This window comes from Cygnus olor, chromosome 11 (assembly GCF_009769625.2).
Source record: "Cygnus olor isolate bCygOlo1 chromosome 11, bCygOlo1.pri.v2, whole genome shotgun sequence".
Classification (NCBI taxonomy): domain Eukaryota; kingdom Metazoa; phylum Chordata; class Aves; order Anseriformes; family Anatidae; genus Cygnus; species Cygnus olor.
The window spans coordinates 11,916,642-11,936,882 of record NC_049179.1 but is presented as its reverse complement, the minus strand read 5'-3'; the positions used below and the strand labels follow the sequence as shown (position 1 = coordinate 11,936,882).

The 20,241-nt window shown below is 42.9% G+C and overlaps 2 protein-coding genes across 2 annotated transcripts in view; both read left to right on the top strand.

Annotated features, from left to right (window-relative positions):
- Positions 1-7,779, top strand: part of BNC1 (basonuclin 1) — a 127,284-nt gene extending 119,505 nt beyond the window's left edge. The window contains exons 7-8 of the mRNA XM_040570510.1: positions 4,733-4,809; positions 7,635-7,779. The gene's annotated coding sequence lies outside the window, so the exon portion shown is untranslated. The remainder of the gene's footprint in view (positions 1-4,732; positions 4,810-7,634) is intronic.
- HDGFL3 (HDGF like 3) overlaps positions 1-19,627 on the top strand; it is a 37,236-nt gene extending 17,609 nt beyond the window's left edge. Inside the window, exons 2-6 of the mRNA XM_040570521.1 lie at positions 4,733-4,809; positions 7,635-7,773; positions 9,089-9,247; positions 10,833-10,979; positions 18,260-19,627. Coding sequence (XP_040426455.1) covers positions 4,733-4,809; positions 7,635-7,773; positions 9,089-9,247; positions 10,833-10,979; positions 18,260-18,265 — 528 coding nt within the window. The 3' untranslated portion in view covers positions 18,266-19,627. The remainder of the gene's footprint in view (positions 1-4,732; positions 4,810-7,634; positions 7,774-9,088; positions 9,248-10,832; positions 10,980-18,259) is intronic.
- The last annotated feature ends 614 nt before the right edge of the window (positions 19,628-20,241 follow it).

Below are 20,241 nucleotides of genomic sequence, written 5' to 3'. Positions count from 1 at the left end.
AGAGGTTGTGTGCTGGCCGTACAACATGACACCTGCTGTCCCTCCATGTGAAAGGAGATGGACGCATCTGGGATGCCCTTCAGCTGCGGCGGGCAGCGCTGCCCTTGTTGTGACTGCTGCAGTAACATAAACCTCCGCAGAAAGCTGCTTGCCGTAGACAAACAGAGACTAGGCTTGCCGTTTCTCTCTGCGTGTCTCCGAGAGACATGTTTCCCATTTTGCGGGGAATGTAGAGCTCTGCAGAGCAGAACACCCAGGAGCGGGTGCAGCCTCCTCTGCTTCTGCACCAGCCCTCCCAGGGAGTTCCTCCGCCTGCCTGGAAAACGCTGCCTTATCCCACAGGCAGGCACGGGGAAGATTTGTGCTTCTGGGAGCCCCCGTTTTTCTCGGAGGGCAGCTCCGCGCTGCCTTCCTTGCAGGGCTACAGATCTGCAGCCCCAGCCCGACCCACCCAGCCAGCGCCTCGCTCCGCAGGCTCCCTCACCGCAGCACAGCCACTATGGGAGGAAGGGGCTGCAGTACGAGGGCTGCCAAACCCAACCCCGGGAGAACCAGTTGGAGACACTGCCTGAGAAGTCAGCAATTGCTCAGCACCACTGAGAGCAAAATATTCATGCTGCTTTTTACATGCTAGCCTGTAAACTGCAATGTAAGTAGGCAGATTTCTTGCTTCCCCATCGGTAGTCCCTAGCAACACCATTTGATAAAGCCCTGCTCTCGTTTGAGAGGTCCAGGCTGAATTTTCTGTTCAGCATTCCTGACCCTAGAAGCCTGGCATTTGTTTACTGAAAAAAAAAAAAAGAAAAAAAAAAGCACAGTTACGTCTTTAAAGCTCTGCTGCTCGGTTGGCAAACAAATGCTGGGAAGTGCAGCTCTGCTGAGGTTGTGCAAAAAGAAAGCAATTGTTATTCATTAAGCAGATGACAGCAATGGGAGTAAAGGGGATAAAACTCGAAATCTGAAACCACCTGCTTTAATTTTAGCCATAATTGAAGCGGCTGCCCATGATGTTGCTGATGCACATATCAGATTTGCACGCCATGCACTGCTCTCCCTGATTTCTGTGGCAGCAAGCTCCAGCCCACTGTCTGCTCTGCTTCAGGAGGGGATGAATCTCCTGTTTGATTGCAGGTTATAACGGGCACTTTAGAATCTGTTTGTTTCCTTCCAGGAGCAAAATGCAGTAGCAGTCTGGCTCTCCGATAGACAGATGCTTTAGTCATTAGTGAGGTTTCTGTGACTACAACACTGTGCCCTAGTATGGGTGCACTTATCTCTTTTGTTCCTGGTTCGAAGCAGTGATGCTTTCCTCGCTCTTGTGCTCACGCGCCAGCTCCGTTTCTCTCCCTCCCTCCCTCTCCGCCTTTGATCTTGCTGATATGGGGAAAAATATCAGATCCAAATCTTCAGCATATTTAACTAAAACATGTTGTAGGATGGGAATAATTTGTGACCGAGTACAGCAGCAGGGGGCTGCAGTATGGTTGCTTGTACTGCTTGCTTTCCATTACTACAAAACAGCAGCAATCATCAAGGAGTGCTGGGGTTGTTCTGCAGCTAAATAAGCACTTAGAGCCTCAGTGTTCGTGGAGGGCTAAAGTGGTTTTGCTGGGAATGGATGGGGTGTGCAAAGCTCGCTTCTCCTGGTCTCTAATGCAGGGATTCTGGTGAAACAGGCAAAAAGAGAAGAGATCTTTCCTAATGGCAGAAAGGGTCTCATCCTTCCCTAAATTCCCTAGAGTTCTTGCCACAGATTTAAAATGCTATCAGATAACATTGTCGCTTCATCTTTTGACCTCATTATGATACTAAAGACATAAGCCTGAGAGCTGGGGAGCTCGCAGCAAAATCAGCAAAGGCAGGACAAGTCTTGACCTCAGCTGCACAGTGCAATGTTAGAGTGGGAGCATTATCAGCCTATCCTTGAGCTGTTTAATGCAGATTTATACTGCATGTGTTTGTATGTCTATGCCAACTTTCAAAAGCTATGAAAAGCTTTTTTATGGTTTCCTGCGATGATACATAGTCAAGGAGGGTACTCGGATGAATAAAGAAATATGCCACAAAATGGGGAGCAGGTGAGCTGCGTGACAGATGCCTGTGCTGTCCTTTACTGTGTTTGGTGCTGCTCCTTAGCTAGCGGTCGGAGTTGCTGGGAATATGACATGGGCCTTAACTGCACTTGGGACGTTGCTTAGGAGAAGATCCTCACTGCTTTGGAGCGTAGCACGTTGTGCGATCTAAGATCCCCATTCCCTTCTGGTCAGCATTCCCTGCTAAGCGTGTCTTCATTCCTCCGCATTACTGATCATTTACAGCTGTTAGCTTTATTTCATGAGAAATTCTTAAAGGGCTGAGACAGTAACTGGACTGCGCTGTTCTGTAATGCAGCCCAGAGCTGGCTCCATATTTCAAGCAACCAAATGAGATTCTCAGTCTAGTCCCAGCAGACATTGTTTGTCTCGGTCACAGGAGTCCACATTTTTCTGGGATCTTGTCTCTCTTTGGACATCATCCTTGTCATAATGAAGGGGAAGACAGCTATGGCATTCAGACAGTTGAGGTGTATTACCCCAGTACTTGGTAAACTGCCAGCATAGCCTTTGTTGGTCCAAAATGTAGATACTTCCAGCTTTAAGCAAGCATATGTTGTATTATAGAGTGGGATGCATTATCTCCCTGATTTGCTATCAGCTTGTAAAGTGAGCTGCAGTGTTTTCCCCTTCATACTTTCTTTCACCGTTACAGTCTAATACCTGTATTTAAATCATGAATTACTGAGCCAATAATCACATTATGGGCACTTACTTAAAAACAAATAGTGAATGTCAGAAAATAATGAGTTCTGGGAAAATGTCTTTGGCACTCTTACCCCTGGATACTCCTGGTGATGAAGAGGACCCCGAACAGCTTGTTGTGTTGTTCCTGTTCCTGCTTACACACAGCTGAACTAAAACCAAATGCAAGCTTCCATCTTCCACCAGTGTGTATCTTCCCTTTATATGCTTTTAAATTCTCCTTTTATTTATTAATTCCTTGGCTTTGTTACATGAAAGAAGGTGTGTAGCTGCCTTGCCCACAAGGCACGGATCGTCTCCTGCAGCCCATGCCAGCACAGTGACAGGGCCCTGCCACCCACTGCTGGGTGGCAGCTGCTGCACTCCTGGGTCATGCCTCAGGAAAGGGACAGGGGATGGTCTGGGAGTGCTTGTACAGCCCCCGATTTAGGCATAACTCAGAGAATAGTCTGCCTAGGCACTAGGCACCCATTTCTTTCGCAGAAAGGAGGCCTGTGATGCTCCAAATGTGTCTCTGTTTTCACCGTCCCCTACTGGCGTCCTTTCAGCAAGTCCAAATGGACTTGAATTGGTATCAGAGCTCATGCTCCTTTGAGAGCTACGTAGCCAGCAGATGCTTTACAGTGAAAGAGAACATCCTTTGAAAACAATCTGGTGTTTATTAATCAACAAGAATTCAGTGTTTGGGGTCCTTCGGCAGGAAGAGAGAAGGAAAGCACATGTGGGCCTGGCCTGAGTGAAAACATGCAGGTTGCCTCTCCTTGCTGCACTGAAGAGCAGATTTCTTATAGCACTGGTATGTCAGCACCTAGCTTTCAATTCCAGTGACATTTGGCAGGATTCAATGTGCTTATGTTGAGACCGAGTTGCCTGAGAGGCAGCAAGCCATTCACCTGCTCTCCGGTGTTGCCCTGTAGTTGTCTGGATTCATTAGGCTCTCTTTTCTTAGTCAGAGAGTTCTCTGGACACTTAGTTTTAGACGCCCACGTATGCTCCAAAGTGCCGTTTTTGGTAAGGCAGGCATTCAGATCTTATGTAAAGCTGCTCTGTGTTTCTGGTTGATGTGGGCAGGCACCTGGGCTCTGTTACTCTGTCACAGAAGACTGAAATGGGTATGGACAAGACCGAGCCCTGGGCCTACCTGGGCCTTGTGATCAGTGCCCTTGCTCAAAGGCACAAGTCTGGAGTCCAGGCGTTTCTGAGCCGGGGGCATTGTCCCAGTCCCAGTTCCTTGCTGTTTCTCAGGAGAGCATCCTTGCCACCCTTCCCTTAGCTGCTGTGCAGCCGTATCTCGAGAAATACGAGGACAGGGAGAAAACTTGAAAGAAGAGGTGGAGCACACAGCGGAAATGGTGGCCTAAAGCAGTTGTTAGGACATGCCAGGGGAAGGAGCATGCCAGACCCTCCTCCTGGTGTGCGTTACACATTTTACGTTGGGTAACACCACGACCACCAGGAAGCACCAGTGTGAGCTGGTCTGGTTTTCCTGCTCCGGAGTCTCAGAGATGCCATCTGTTCCCCATTTATTACAGAAGTTATTTAGGTGCCCATGTGAGACAGACAGCGTTACCCTCTGGGCTTCGGTGCCTTTGATGAGGCAGTATCCAAGTTTAACACTTAAATTAAGCGGGCTTGATTTTATTGCCTTCATGTGTTATAATGGCCATGAAATGAAATCAACAAAACTTTTTGTCTGCTCGTTGGTCTTCTGGTGTCTCCCTGAAGTGTTTCTGCCATATGCTGACATTTGTTGATACTAAGTATGCTGACTGGCCTGCCTGAAAACCAACAGCCGTCTCCCCTTCTCACCGCTGCACACAGGGGTCCCCCCGGGGATGCGGGGTACCTGTTCCAGCGCTCCCGTGGCTTGGCAGGGATTCTGGGATGAGGGGCACCACATCTGTAGTAATCCTGTGTCCATTTCTGTCCTACAGATTGATGAACTCCCTGAAGGAGCTGTGAAGCCTCCAGCAAATAAATACCCCATCTTCTTTTTCGGGACTCATGAAACGTAAGTGAATGAACACGATCTTTGAAATGTCTTCTTCCACTTCAGCTAATGTCATCTCCACAGATTTTATTGTAACAAATCCTACCTGAAGCCACTGGGAGACTAGAGAGAGGTCCTAAGAGCCTAGCTTATTTGTGTTAACATACAAGAGTGAAACCTGAAAGTAGGCATGAATGCTGCTGTGTGGATGTTATACCATGGTCTAAGGATAAATACTAATCAGTTTCTGTGTTTCTTGTAGTGTTGGCATAAATTTGTTACAGGACCACGTGAACTGAGATGCAGGGACAAAACTTTTATACTTGGGTATACATAATAGCAGAGACCGGCCTGTTGCATTCGGGCATGTTTGGGTTCTTGTCCTATATGAGAACTCGCTTAGTAGTTGGTAAAATGAAAGGAAGCAGACCCCGGAGTCTCACGCAAGCCTCACATAGCTTTGAAATGTATGCATTCCTTTGAGATTTGTGCTGGGGATATTGTAGGATAGAGCTCTCAGAAGTGATGGAAGAACAGAGCTGGCTGACCTCGTAGGGAGAGAAGGGATCAGAACAGAGAGGGTAAGTAAGTTAGGTCTCATAGTAATTGCTACAAAGTACAGACTTTCAACATTACAATTTAACCAGCCTCTAGTCTATTTTAAATTGTGTCTGAGCTAGTTTTTTTTTGTTCTGTTTTTTTAAATCATAATTTCCATTCCATTTTGCATGAAATGTTTACATTTTAAAGCTTTTCCTTCCCCACTTGCAGGCAACATATTTTCTAGAATTCCTTAAGAAATGGAAACATGAAAAAATGAAATTCTGATAACATTTTAAATTCAGTTTTAGAGGTTTGAAGTTTTATCCACAAATTATTGTTTTTGAATTTAAATGTTTTTCCAGAACATAATAAGGCCCATAGCTCATGCATCGTGTTTCATTTTTAAAATCTTTAAGGACAGCTTCTGCTTCATCAACATCAAAATAGCCTCTCTTCTAGTTAAAATATTTCCTACTGTTGCTGCAATGAAAGTCTGATATTTTGATATATTGTGATCTACTGCTACTGTCGTCATGTAATAATCTAAAAAGAATAAGGATAAGCTAAAATAAACTTACGATGCCTCAAAATCAGAAACCAAAATGTAATTTTATTTTTTCTCAATGAAAACATTTTTCTTAGAAACATTTTGAGAAAAAGAAATCTGACCACTATTATTCTGAAATGAATGAATCCCAGACTGCTAATCTCTTCTGTTTTGGATTTTATTAGCCTGTGATCTGACTATAACATCTGACACAGGAAAGCATTTCATACTTACTACCTTAATAATTTAAGAAGCATAACTGCTAAAAATGAACTGTAGATTGCAGCTTATGAGTTTTATAGCAGAGTAGTGAAAACTGTTATACTCTCCCAGTGGCAATGAATGTATTTCAAAGAAGTGGACGCTTCTTCAGTGTTTACCATACATAAAAGACTGTAGAAACATTTCCATGCTTTACTGTTGAGCTAAATTAAGGTAGGTCCCGGTAAATTTCATAAGGTTTTCCTTTGTTGTTTGTGTTAGAACTGTTCTTGTTGATCTTGGGCAGATCTCTGTGCCTCAGAAGCTCATGTGCAAGAATGGGCAACTTCCCTATCTCGCGATGATGTTATGAGAATAAATGCATTTTGAGAGGTGGAGCTCTGAGATCCTGTGACAGTAGAGGCCACAGAGTTAACTTCAATTGCAGAGATCATCAGGAAAGTAGGGCGGTGATTATAGTGAGGGACAATGTGACATGCTCAGCTCTGGTCATTGGTGACATGGAATCTTCCATGTGAGAATGAAGTATTGTTGTTTTTTTTTGCCTTCACTGTTTTTAATTTAACGTATGATTAGGCATCCCAGTACTGTGATACAGAGCATAGTAAACACACCAGATATAGACAGACAGTGAAAAGGAAATTATACTTTCTTCAGTTTTACATAAGAACATAGAACTTTACTGTAAATTATGTAAAAGTAGGATAAATGACCAGTCTTTTTTGTTATTATTATTTTTCCCTGCATTATGGTGCCTGTGCTTGAAATTAGTTGGTGCAGTGCGTAGCTGACATGCAGCGGCAGAGCACAAAATCCCTGCTTTGCTGTGCTGTCTAAAAACCAATTTGGCCACAAGCACCCTGTGTCTCATTGTTTCCTTGTATTACTCATCTGCCTATACTCACCCATTGTTTCTTGTCTTATATGAAATTATAAGAGTTTTGGGAAAGAGAACATTTTTATTGTGTTTGCACAGAATCTAGTATGTGGGGGGCTTAATCCATGGAAGATGCTCCCAGGCTTACAGTATAAATAATACTAAGTGCCACTGCTTTTTCTGTGTAGTGGTACAAGGGATAAGTTTTCTGCTCATGGGTTCTGGGCATTCCTTAAATGCTTTAGCTTTTCATATGGTATTATTTTTAGGCCTTTCTGGATTTGTAACACATAGGATTGGAAGTTTGGTCCATTGCTGTTGCAGGCAATTACGTCATATAATCCCTTTCATAAACTGTTCAAGTGCCAGTTCCCAGCAGTAGTTAATATAATAAATGAGACTCGTTTTAGTTGTTTCTAGAGAGACACAGCATGGTTTTGCAACATCAAACATTGGAATGGTGAGCCAATCCATAAAATCAGACTCACAGCAGTAACTCAAAGCCAGTGGTAAATAAATAAATAAATAAATAAAAATGAAAAACACAATGATGGAATGAGCAGAAGAATAGGGAAAAACATTTGCACTGTTAATGTTTTTAATTTGAAGAGGAGGAATTTAAGTCCTTTTTTGAATGCTACCTTTGTTAAAACGCAGTGCGTTCCTGGGGCCCAAAGACCTCTTCCCATATAAAGAATATAAAGATAAGTTTGGGAAGTCGAACAAACGAAAAGGATTTAATGAAGGCCTGTGGGAAATAGAAAACAACCCTGGAGTAAAGTTTACTGGATATCAGGTAAATGGGTTTCACTTCTATTCCTCCTTATCTTTCTTATTTTCTTTGAAGACTTCTTATCTATGTAAACACTGTATGAGTGATGATGGAAGGTCCTGGTTTTGGTGGAGCTAGAAAGTTTCTCAGCTGGTGATTAAAGTGTAATCGTATAATATAAAGACAACTGTGGTCCTGCACTGTGTGACAAATTGAACTTTAATCATACTGCAGGGCCCTTTGCTTTCTGTGATATTCTGGGATGGTGAAGTGGAAAGTTCTGCAGCAGATTTAACTGAATTAAAAATTGAAGGTTTTGTTTACTCCACTATAAACATGACTTCTTCTTTCTGTTGTTTATTTCTATATCAAGTTCAGTGTATTTTACACAAACCTTAAGGTCACTGCACTTTTGATTTTTACATTGGTATGTATAACACATAGGATGCCACTGCCAAAGTAGTGAGGGGTGAGAAGGTGGAGGTTTGAGCTGCTGTTACCAGATAATAGCTGCTGTACAACAGCTCTCCCTGTTGGATATCAGGAGCAAAAAGTGAGTGCAGCTGGGGAGGGAGAAGAGTAGTCAATGTTGTCGGTGGGCTGTATAAAACCAGAGAATTTAGCTCATTAAAAAAGTGTGGTCCTTTGAAGGTAGAAATCACCTCCAAAAGACGGCGAACACCTATTACATTATTAGCACAAAACCTTACAAACCAAAGATACGGACCACCTGCAGACAAGCTGCTGCCCCTCTCTGTTCCTGTTTCACATTTTCAGCCCTACAGATGTTTTGCATACACTTGCGGATTTAAAAAAAATCTAGTGAATAGTCTGTGGGAGATGAACTGTCAAAGAGCTGTCAGCCTTCTGGTCAGTGTTTGCTTTTTCCTAACACAAAGGTCTTGCCCTTTGAGGGAGTTTGTAACGGCCATCTTTTCTCCTGAATAAGTCTGTCCTATATGCAGCCAAAGTCTAGAAGTTTCCATAGTTTTGCCCAAAAAGGAACATGCCAGATCTCTCCACTGAACAACCCTTGGTTCTCTAGCAAATGCACTTCTGTTATCAGATACTCTGTATCTGTTTAAATCCTTCAGAACATACTATCCCATGATCTGCATCTGATAACTGTTTTCAAATGATGGCTGAGAAAATTACCTTTACAGCCCTTTCTCTTGGTAATTGTAAGAATAACCTGGGCTCCTCCTGTCTAGAACATTTAAAGTGTAAGGTCCTTATTCCCAGCGTTTCTCTGTAAATATAGAACAAAAATTAAGTGGTAGATTTTTGTGATATTTTTGTTGTTTATATTATTATTATTATCATTATTGTTACTTTAAAGGCAATTCAGCAACAGAGCTCATCAGAAACTGAGGGAGAAGGAGGAAATACAGCAGATGCCAGTAGTGAGGAGGAAGGTGATCGGGTAGAAGAGGATGGAAAAGGCAAAAGAAAGAATGAAAAAGCAGGCTCAAAACGAAAAAAATCCTACACTTCAAAGGTTATCTTCTGAGTTTTTCTATTGTTACCCATATGCATTAATAACCAAGACACTACGTACCTTGTGGCTATCTGTCCTTCCTTCTTTAGTGTTTTGATTCCAGTACTGTAATGATGGTGTTCAAATGGGCCCTTGCTGTTGTAGACAGCCTTGGTGAGACAGCAGTTGAAATACTCTGCCCTGTTCTTGTGCCCATGCTTTTAGAAGTCACAAGGATGGGAAGGAGTTCAGAAGATCTGGAAAGAAAATCCATGCAAAGTTAGCCTCAGGGTTCTCAGATCTTCAAGAAATTGAGAAATTTGATAAGCTTAGATAGGGAGTTCCACATAAAGAACAATAAAAATGCTTTAGGAGTTTGCCTCCTGGGAGACGAGCTTAGGGTTGGTCCCTGTCTGGGAGAATTCAAGATTACCTCTCCCATCTCCAGTGTGAATGCCCAAGATACCATAATAAATGGTAGGGTAGGGTCAGATGTGCTCAGTTGCTCCTGCTGTAGTTGTGCTTAAAATACTTCAGTACAGGATACAGAACGGGAGAGAGAAAGAACTAATTCTTTAGTAGGGTACTTAATTAGTAGATAAAAGACTTACATTATAGTGTCTGCCTACCCTGTGAATATCTAAGTAACAGCATAGATAAGAAAGCTAAGAGTAGTGGATCTCAGACTGCCTTATAATGGCTGGTCAACGTAATCACCTATGTACGTGACAATTTGGGGATCAAATACATTCCTCTTGTCACCTGGGTGATAGGGAGTGACATTATAGTCACTTCTCCAGCTCCGTGCACACCTCCAGGTCTGTCCTTTGCTTAAAAAATGGTGGAAGGTGTGGCAGTCACACTCCTTCACATTCATGTTATTCTTCTGAAAGTGAAAAAAATGAAATGAAAAGGAGCAAGTAGACAATCTAATCCAGGCTTAATTTTGGGGGCAGGGGGGGAGGGAGCAAGAGTTTTTGTGGTTCATCTACTGAACAAAATGTTTTAAGTAATTTCACCCTCTTTGTGTGTTTTACATTAGAAATTCAGGTCTGGCCTACCATCTTCTTTCCAGAAGACTCTGGGCAAACAGAGGATTAGGAAAATGGTGGCTTAATGCCACAATTTATCCTTTTGTACTGTAGAATTGCATAACATAAAGGGAGCAGGAAAGATATATTGGTTCCACATGGCTTTAATGTTAATATATTAAAGCTGACAGCACTAAAAAAAATATGGAAAGCAGTTCTGCTAATGTTATTCTCATTTTACATCTCTGTGTTTAATCAAAACTTTTGTCAAGCTGGCACCATCTGTTTCATTAACTAGCAAAACCTACAACAGGTGACCCAACACTAATACCCACCTCCTATTACTGTGTCTGTCTTACACTCAACTGTGCTGCCAGCCTGTGTTGAACACAGAATATCTCCTTTTGCTCCAGCTACTTAATCTGAAAAACACTTTTCACCCTGCATTTCCTACCCAGTATTCACCTTGAATAATGAAGCACATGATCAGGCAGCTTTGCAGATATGTTACAAAAAGGTCTTTCTATGGCTGAAGCTTTGTTTTTGCTTTATAACTTTGTTGTCAATCATTTTAGAAATCCTCCAAGCAGTCACGGAAATCTCCTGGAGATGAAGATGATAAGGACTGCAAAGAGGAAGAAAATAAGAGCAGCTCTGATGCTGGGGACGCAGGCAATGACACAAGAAACACTTCTTCAGATTTGCAGAAAACCAGTGAAGGGGTAATCTTTCATTAATATAATTCACTTCACATGCACTTTGCTACCACAGGGCTCTGAAGTTAGGGGTGAAAGGTATTGTGCCGCAGTGTGTATACCACATGCAGATCTTTCCATATTGTGTTTAAGTGCTCAGAATGTGTCTAGAACAGAAACATGGGGTTTCTGTTCCATGTTCTCCCCGGTACAGATTTTGCTCTAGGGAAATGACTGAATGAGAAAAGATACTATAAGCAGTGTTTTGTTCCAACACTTGCGTGGATGTCAGCTGAGAGTAACTTTTGAAAACCATGAGCTGGAATGATACAAAACTGATGTGAGAGCAGAATCAGACTGTTTGCACAATGCATTTTGGCTCACTAAACAGTGGGAGCCTGCTTATCCTTTCACACTTGTTTGAAACCTGTGTAAATCTCACTGACTTCTTTAGAGTTCATGAGGTTTCCTGTGTGCGTTACAGAGTCTGTATACTTTGGGTTTTAGGGAAGATCCTGGCTTGGGATAGGGTCTTCCAAGGAAAGGGTCTGCTGTATATAATGGTATAAAAGTACATATATATAATTATATAGATAGTGTATATATAATTGTATGCAGCTTCAGACACTCCTTGTGTGTTTGTGTCAGTTGTGTGCTTGTGTCAGTATTATTTTCTTGTGACCACAGCAACAGAAAGGAAGGCTGCTAAGCAGGGTATTGGCATGGGAATTGGTTAACCGTCAGCCACCTTTAACAACCAGTACTATTTCTGTGCCTTTAGAGCAACACAAGCCTCCGTGCTGCAGCACTTACAGCTCCTCTCAGAACCAGTTCTTTTCTGGTTCCCATGCCAAGGCCCTGCCACGTGGCCAGCAGCCGGGCCGGGCTGTCACTGGAGCTGCTGAGTGACACGAATTCCCAGGTGTGGGAGGGAGCCAGCCAGCCCAGGCTCTCATCTGACATTGCCGAGGTGCCTTAGCACCCAGCTGCATGCTCAGCCTCAACCCTTTCTCACAAAACACAACCTCTGGGGAGCTGCTGTCAACTCATGCTTAAGACTCCTCCCAGAGCTTCCTGTCCCCTTGTCTCTCTGAGGTACTGAGTGTCTGTTTTGTGGCTCTTTGCCTTATGAAGACTTTGGTATGTGGCTCCTGGGGCCTGGACCCTCTCGTTCACTCTGAAGGAGCAGCTGGCCTGAGCCAGAGACGGGTGCAAGGAGCCACTGCACCCAGCTATGCCTTCCCAGCACCTCACCTACATAACCTGAGAGTTTGGGGCTGATGCGTGTGGTGAGTGCACAGTGTGTGTGTTGGCCATGTTCTGGTTAGTGAACCCTGTGACACTTTCATATCCTCAGAGAGGTATTTGTGTGAAAAACCTGGCTGTGAGCTCTGTCTGAGGTGGCAGGAGGCCTGAGGCAGGTGGTCTGAGGTTCAGGAGGGCCTGCTTTGTTTCCCATGTTTGCAGCGATGACAGGGGATGTCTGTGGCATGTCAGGCATGTTCTCCTTGTAAGGACCAAATGCTTACTGAGTTAGGTCAGTCACAGATTAAGTGGCTAAAAAGTCCCACAGAGCGTTGGCTCTGTGGCTGGTGATATTCATATAGCACTTCCTTCTGTATGTGACATGCTTGTAGCTGCTGGGTTTAAGAGCCCAGCGTGCTAAATGCTGTGCTGCTCTGCAGTGTTTTCAGGACTGCAGATATCTCAGCCCCTGTGCTGAAACACAGTCAACAGTCTCTGTGCCCTGCCTGCCAGCATGAACTCTGCAGAAATATTCACAGTAAACATTGTACCCATGTGAGGAGTTCACTCTGCTCTGACTTCTGCAACCCCAGCATTCAGGCTCGACATCACGCATCAATGACCAGTCTTTAACTAGATCTCTGATGCTTTTAATATTATGGGAAAGGTGAAGTTTTAGTAGCAGGTGCAAGAAGAGGTGGTTTTAAGGGCAATTGAAGATCAAAGTACTGCCAGGTTTGCAGGAATTCACATCCTGATCCAAATATTTTACCTTGGGCCCATTTCTGCTACAGACTCAGCATTTCACATGTAAAACCTCTTCTGCATTTGCAGTGCAGTTCTCTCTCAGGACCACGAGGAGACACTCCATCTCTCGGTGTCCTCAAAGCCAGACCAGGTGTCTTTTTAGAAAGTGTCTTTAATCAGGCACAAGGCACTTGGGGAAAGAGGAATCAAGATATTTTTTTTCGGTTTGCATTAAACAGGCAGTCAGTCTGTAGCTCCTGGCTAGTTGCCTTCTGGGTGCAGGGCCGGTTGTCCTGCAGCCATGTTCTGCCGGGGGGCCCCGAGCTCCTCCGGCCCACACTCAGACTTCTCTCCTAAAAAAAGGAAGGTGGAAAAGGCCAACGCATGCCTTCAGAGTTGGGATGCAGTCCTGTTGTTCACACCCACTAATCCGAACCACATCCAGGTCAGATAGAAGACACGGTCGTAAGTGAAATCCTTTAAAAATGTCTCTAAAATCGTTTAGGCTGTGAGGGGAGCACAGGACCGGTAATGCCCAGTGTGAAGAAAATGGGCTTCCCCCTCACACACAGCGCTGTGAGACCCGCCAGGCTCGGGAAGTTCGGCCATAAGATGGCGCCAAGAGCACACGGAGATGAAGATGGGTGCAGACCGCGCCCCCGATCCCAAAGGCATCGGGGGGCTGCGTGAGACTGGCACCAGAAGAGAGCTTGTTTCAAGGTAGCTCGTAGAGGGGTGCTGTGAAGGCAAAGAGGAGAGGAAAGCAAGAGCTCAGAGCCCAGATCTCAAGGACAGGCGTGTTTCCTTCTACTGGTTTTGCTGCTGTGACTGGCCGCTCGGAAGAGGCCTCACAGTGGAAGCTGTGAGGGGCCGTGGCTGCAGGCTCAGGCACCCTGCATAGTGCTCCCCAGGGCTGTTCTGCACCTCCCAGTGTCTGAACGGGCACAGCTGGCTAAAAGACATGAGTTTTTGTCTTAATGAGGTAGTGGTTATGTTTTATAACCCCTGGACTGCAAGCTGAAGGCACATCTTCCCTCTCCGTGTCAGAGGGAACCTTGTCTTTTAATCATGCTCTTAACCTCAGCATTATGGGAATCTTCTTGAAGGGTTAACTGCTGAAGTCAAATGATTGCAGGAGCATCTTCACCTCTACTTTTTTAATGAAATTTCTAACCTCCAGGTGGTAAAGGAAAGCTTAGAAATGTGAAGTGATGGCTTCCTAAAGACTCAAAACCCAGAGCAAATAAAAGTACTTCCAAAGCTATGATGATTTTTTTCAGCCAATTTCATACTTTTCAAGGGCTCAACTCATGATTTTTTTTTATCCCTGGGGTTGACAAAACTGCTTTTTTTCTTATCTTTTCTTATCTCTTAGTTTCTCTACCATTCTTGAGAACCGCAAATACTCTCATCAGAAAAGATGTGAGCTTCCTCAGATTCAGCCAACTTATAATTGCATCATGCCACCACTACCTGTTTCTTTCAGTCTCTTTCCCTCACTGCTGTTGTTTGGCTGATTCCCTTGCTAGAAAGATATAAAGCCTGAACCTCAGGGTTTTATTATCTAATATTAATTAACTAATAATATGTTAACTAAGACGGACCATCCCACAGCTTGCTCAAATCAAGTCACAGACCCCCCCATGGCAGTCCTCTGCTGTTAAATACTAAATTGTTTTGCCTGTCTCAAAATACCACATAAACAGAATACTCCTGTGGAAAGGTATTCATGGCTCTGTATTGTTTACTTTCTATGGTGCAGAATTAGCTCATAAATCAGTGAATTCATGGCAGTAGATTTACATTCCACATTTAAATCTCTTGTGACTTGTGTGTTTGGTTCTTGGCTGGCATAACTCTGAAATGTTGTAACTGAACACCTAAATCGCTTTTTACTTTCAATGCTCTGGATACCCGTAAAATGACATTTGAAAGCTGACTGTAGTCTCTAACTTATAAGGAAGTATTTGAATGTTAAGGCCAACACTTAGGGTATGGGGCAAATTTTTCTTTCAGTATTTGTTATTTTAGTTACTCGTCCAGACACTGGCTTGGTAAGCAAGGCATTCTGTTCGTGTGAGCCTGCTTTCCCTTTGTACGAGGGGGCACACGGTTGCCTTTCAGGAGGTGAATGATATTACTGAGTCTATGAAAAGTACTAGATTTGTTGGAAATTAAATATATTTTTTGGTCCCGGTACAGCCGGAATATTGAAGTGGGGTAAAGGACTCTGATCTTTTTACTCGCACTGACAATCGGTTAACATGGGAGTCAGTGGATCTATTTGTGGAGGCAACTGCTTGCCAGCATGAATAAGGGGATCAAAATCTGGTCCAAAATTACTGCCATCTGATACTATTGCAATTGGGAGAACATATTTAAAACAGCCTGTGTCCAAGACATATTTTTTGTTGTGATGTTTGTGGGGTAGCAACAATTCCAGTTACTGCTGTAAAAGAAAAGTGTTACAGCCATACTGGCCAGAGAAATACAGGTTCGTTTCTGATGTGGTTTTGAGACGTTTGGTTCCTTAGCTTTTCCTTCATTATTTCTCAAGAATTACATTGGCTAGACTGCATAAACAGCTTTGGGGTTTTATCAACATGAAAAGCATAGCATTTAGGGCTCTATTCTACGTAAAAGCATTATGTGGGCATTCGTCCAGAGAACTAAAATAGAATCTGTGTTTCTGTCTGATTTTTTTTTCCAGGAATTAGGTAAATTAAAATTCACCTATCCAAAAAGTGTTTGTAAAAATGCACAGTAAAAATTTTGGTGTAAAACCCAACTAGTGACATACTCTCAACTGGCATAAAGAGGTGCGTTGTCTGCTGCCTTCACGCAGCTCAGAACAGCACTGCTCAGTAAGGCAATGGGACGTAACTCGGGGGGAACAAATGTCTGAAGCAGCTGGTACAGATGAAATACACTATTTGCATCTCTGTCTACATTGAATTCTGTAACCATTTTGATCTCAAACCAACATGGAATAACAACAACTGTAAAGAGCAAGTAAATAATTATCCTTCTGCCCATCCAACAAGAGCTGAAGTAAAAGGTGGCTGAGTTGCCAGGTACTGTCACGAAAGGAATTTTCAGTGCCAGACAAAACAAGGCAATACGGGGTTTTAGCTTTATTCCCTGCTCTCTGTACTCCCAGTCCTTCTGTTACAGCTCCAAACTCCATTTTATTGCTGACTGCAGTCTTTCACTTGCATCACCCAGATTCTGTGCTGTTTCTTCTGTGTGCAGCAGCGTTGGCCAGTGCAGCACACGTCGTACCCTGCCTTACAGTAAAGCCGAGTGGTGTGCTCAAACAAAGATGATGTGAGGTGATCTGCTTCTGAAGAGAAGCGAAACCATGGAGACCATGGAAACTGCTCAGCTGTGCCGCATCCTTGTTCAGTGGCTGTTGAAGGAGCTGGCAGCACGCGCTGCCCGGGCAGATGAAGGAGCCTCGAGAGGCCCAGGTTCTCCCGAGCAGCCCTGCTCATCCCAGGGGCTGCGTGTATGTGGGGAGAAGAGCTCTGCTGCCTTCAGGGACAGCTGGGAGCACATGTGGAAGATAAAACCTGTGTTGTGGTGGAAGAGCCTCCTGGAAATTGCTGAAGCACTAGAGGATGATTTGCATACCTGGCTCTTTGTTCTCCCTCCTGTGCTGTGCTATGGCTCAACAGACACATCTGTGAGACGGGTAGTGCAGCTATTAGCATTCGCAGCGTGCCACGTGAGCAGGGTGCTTACCCAGTCTGCTGGCGTTAGCCCAGAGGGGCCTTGTTGTTAATAAGTGCAAAGCTTTAGTACTCCGAAAGGACGGCTCTCCTTACGGGGTCTGAGAGGGATGCTGCAGGGACCGGCTGTTTGAACACCCATCCTGCCTGTCAGAGCTGGCTGGCAGCTGCCATTAAGAACTGGAGTCAAAGGCAAGGCTCAATTGATTAATCATTTGTAGTTGCCTGTATGGGTGTCTACACCTCCCTCTGAGGGGAACAGAAGTGGCAGTGAACCCCTCCAAGCCATGTCTCCAAAGCATCTGTAATAATCATCTCATTGACTCTTAAACAGGGGAGAAGAGGTCAGTGGAAGCGTGGTGCTGTGGATGAGCACCATCGCTGCACTTCTCGAGGGGAGGCAGGGCTCGGGCAGTTTCTCGTAAGACATCATTACGTGCATGAGCATTTTGTAATAAATAACCCCTTATCATGTGTCGTTAGTCAGGATGTACCGGGACCTCCCACACAGAGGGTGCAGGTTTCCATTACTTACTGTTTGTTAAAATGCCTTCCTTGCATATTCTCTTCCAGATCCCGTGTAAAATGAAAATTCCATCACCCCCAGTGGATTTAACCTGTCCCCCTCCTACCTCTTATTCCTTGATGTTGGCTTTGTTTCTTGGATGACCACACCAGATATATTACTAGTGCCTTCATACTGCTTTTGTGTTGTGTTTTTTTCTGTCCATCAGGGTGTGGGTAGACCAGCATTCGCATCCTGGGTTCTTTACAAAGGAGAAGGGAGATCTTGGTTGGGGCTAGGTAGTCACGTAGCATTGCGCATCTTCACATTGTTCAGCAAAAGTAGTGTGTCCGTGTGCCTGTAGGTGAGTTTGGCTGCCTCTGTTTAATGTGATGAAGCTGAGACTGGGAGATACTTGCCATGGTGGCGTGAGGACAGTCTGATCCCGTTCTCATCGATGTCAGTGGAAGCAAGAGCTGACCTTGACTTGGTCATAAAGGGGGAGCTTCTTCCTTTTCTGTCATCACTTTACAGTGAACTCCAAGCCAAACTATTTCGTTTTCAGAAGTAACATTCAGACATCTTAGCTATGAAAACTGTTTACCTTTCCTTTTGCTTGTTAAGTGTTCGTTTGTTTGAACAAAAGAGCGCTCTCATCACAAGGTCTTCAGGAATACAGCAGTGCCAGAGCTTTTGCTTGAAGCCTGTCAATATCAGTGATCTAGCCAAGTGGGAAAATGCAAGATTCGGTTGTGCGTGTGAAGTGTCCTACAAGATTTACAATTAAGTGACTGAGGAAACCAAAAAACAACCCACATACATGACTTGAGTTACTTAGTTGAATAAAGCCCTAAATGTTTACTTTTAAACTGTGTTCTTTAATGTCTTGGAGTGGTATGTTTAGTTGATGTAACATAAGCAGTTTTCTCTAGAAAAAAAAGTTCTGTTTAAACAGACCAGGCAACTGCTTGTACCTGTGACTTTGAAGTGGAATAATAAGGCATTAATTATATTCAAGTTTGTTGCAACGTGCTTTTTCTTACATTAAATGTGATTTTTTTTTTCTTTTTCTCTTTCAGACTTAACCAACATAATGACTGCTGAATATTAAGGGAAAACACAAGAAGGTTACATGTTTGGTTGTCTAATATTCTTGGATTTGATATGAGTCACCACATCTGTTCATTAGTATCATCAGCAGCATCCCAGTTTGTATGCACATTATTCACATTCCTATCTGTTGTGTTTGCAGAAATGACATTTTACCCTTTTTTCTAAGGGTTACTTTACAATTTTCATATTATTTGGTTGCATGAAGTTGCCCTTTACCAGTGGCTGAGGTTTATGAAGATATCGCATACTTGAACATGTTTAGATTCCTTTTCTAAACAGAAAAGGTGTAACTCCAAATTATATCATTCTAAATCAGCATTTTTAAAAAACAAGTAGAAACGAGTCCCTTTCATACAATACTACAATCTCTTCCACCTACAAACATAATTTTAAATTTCCCTGTATCCATACTTTCTTGATTTTTGATCAGTTTACAACATAAAAGAGAAAAATCTTTTTCAGTTGAGATCACCACAAAGTTCAATAATGTAATAAAATACCTTTCCTTATTAGAAGTACCTAGCTAGTTATACTCTTAATACTTCTCAAAATCATGATGTAATGTACACTATCTGACTTAGTTCCTATATGTGAAGTTAGTGAAAGTCTTTTTGTGTTTCTTTAGATTAATACAAGGATTTTTTCCAATGCCAACACAATTTGAAATCATTCATTTGGATGCTTTCCATTTTTAAGCTTACTGTGATATAGAACCCTATGGGAAACCAAAAGAAAACATCAATTTTAATTAATGAAAGGCTTAAAAAAGGATGCTGTCATTCTGGCTTTTTTTTTCCTTTTGGAAATAGAACTAGACTAGTAAGTAAGCATTCCAAATCCATTATTCTGTGTACATTATTGTTGCTATTGTGATAATAGAGATTTTTATTTATTTTTATGCCAGCTTTTATTGTGGAAACATATTTAGTCTGGTTTTATCAATCCTTGTTATGCTTGTCCTTGGAACATCTTTTGCGTATTCAAGGTTTGTAGTTGACGAGTTTACTGTAAAAAACTTAAAAAAAAAAAAAAAACACAACAAAAAAACACAAAACAAAACAAAAAGAAAACAAAAAAATGTATTGTTTTTACAGAATAAATTTATTGGAATGTGTATTGGGAGTAAGGTTTGAGGTTGTAAGCAACTAAGTTAGCGTCATATTTGGCTTCATACGTGTAATAATGTGAGGTATTAATGTAAGTCAAGTATTAAAGCAAAACATTCTGTTAACATGAGTTGACCATAATAGATACAAGTGCAGGTGAGATCTTTATTTTTTCTGTACTTTGCCTTTTCTGGATAACAGGAGGTTATTAAATTCACCTTGAATGTATTCAAAGTTTCTTTAAAAACATTAGAAGTAACATCGGAGGCTCAAATATCTGTGAGACAGCATGTCCTGTTACAGCCCGATAGCTCGGGGGGTTTCTTGGGAGGACGTACAGGGTTGGAGCTGTCCCAGATTCTAACACGTGGAAGGAGTCCACACCAGGGAGGTTGGGTACTTGAAGGAAACCCTTGCTTAAGTTCTTTTTTACCAAGAACCATTGACTGAGATGTGTTGTGGTTATTTTGGACCTGTCCCTTTGGCTGGAGGTATAAAACCATGTGTTCTCTCCTCTGAGCACTGCTGTGGCTACACCTCAGTGTTCAACTGGAGAGCATCAAAGCATGAATTTCTTGCTGCTCTGAAAGTCCCCTTGTGTGGAGTGCAACATGCATGCGCATGAGCTGATGCTTTCTTGTTACTGATTAGATTTAAAAAAAAAACCTGAAATTCTCTAAATCAAAACACCCAAAATTCAGTGTCCCAAAATAAAGTGTTTGCAGCTAAAATGTATCAGCTAATCTCATCTGCAAGAAGGGCACTAAGTGTACTGCTTTGAGTGTAAATACACATAGAAGTCGTATAAATAGTTGTAATTGCAAATGGAAACAAACCACACA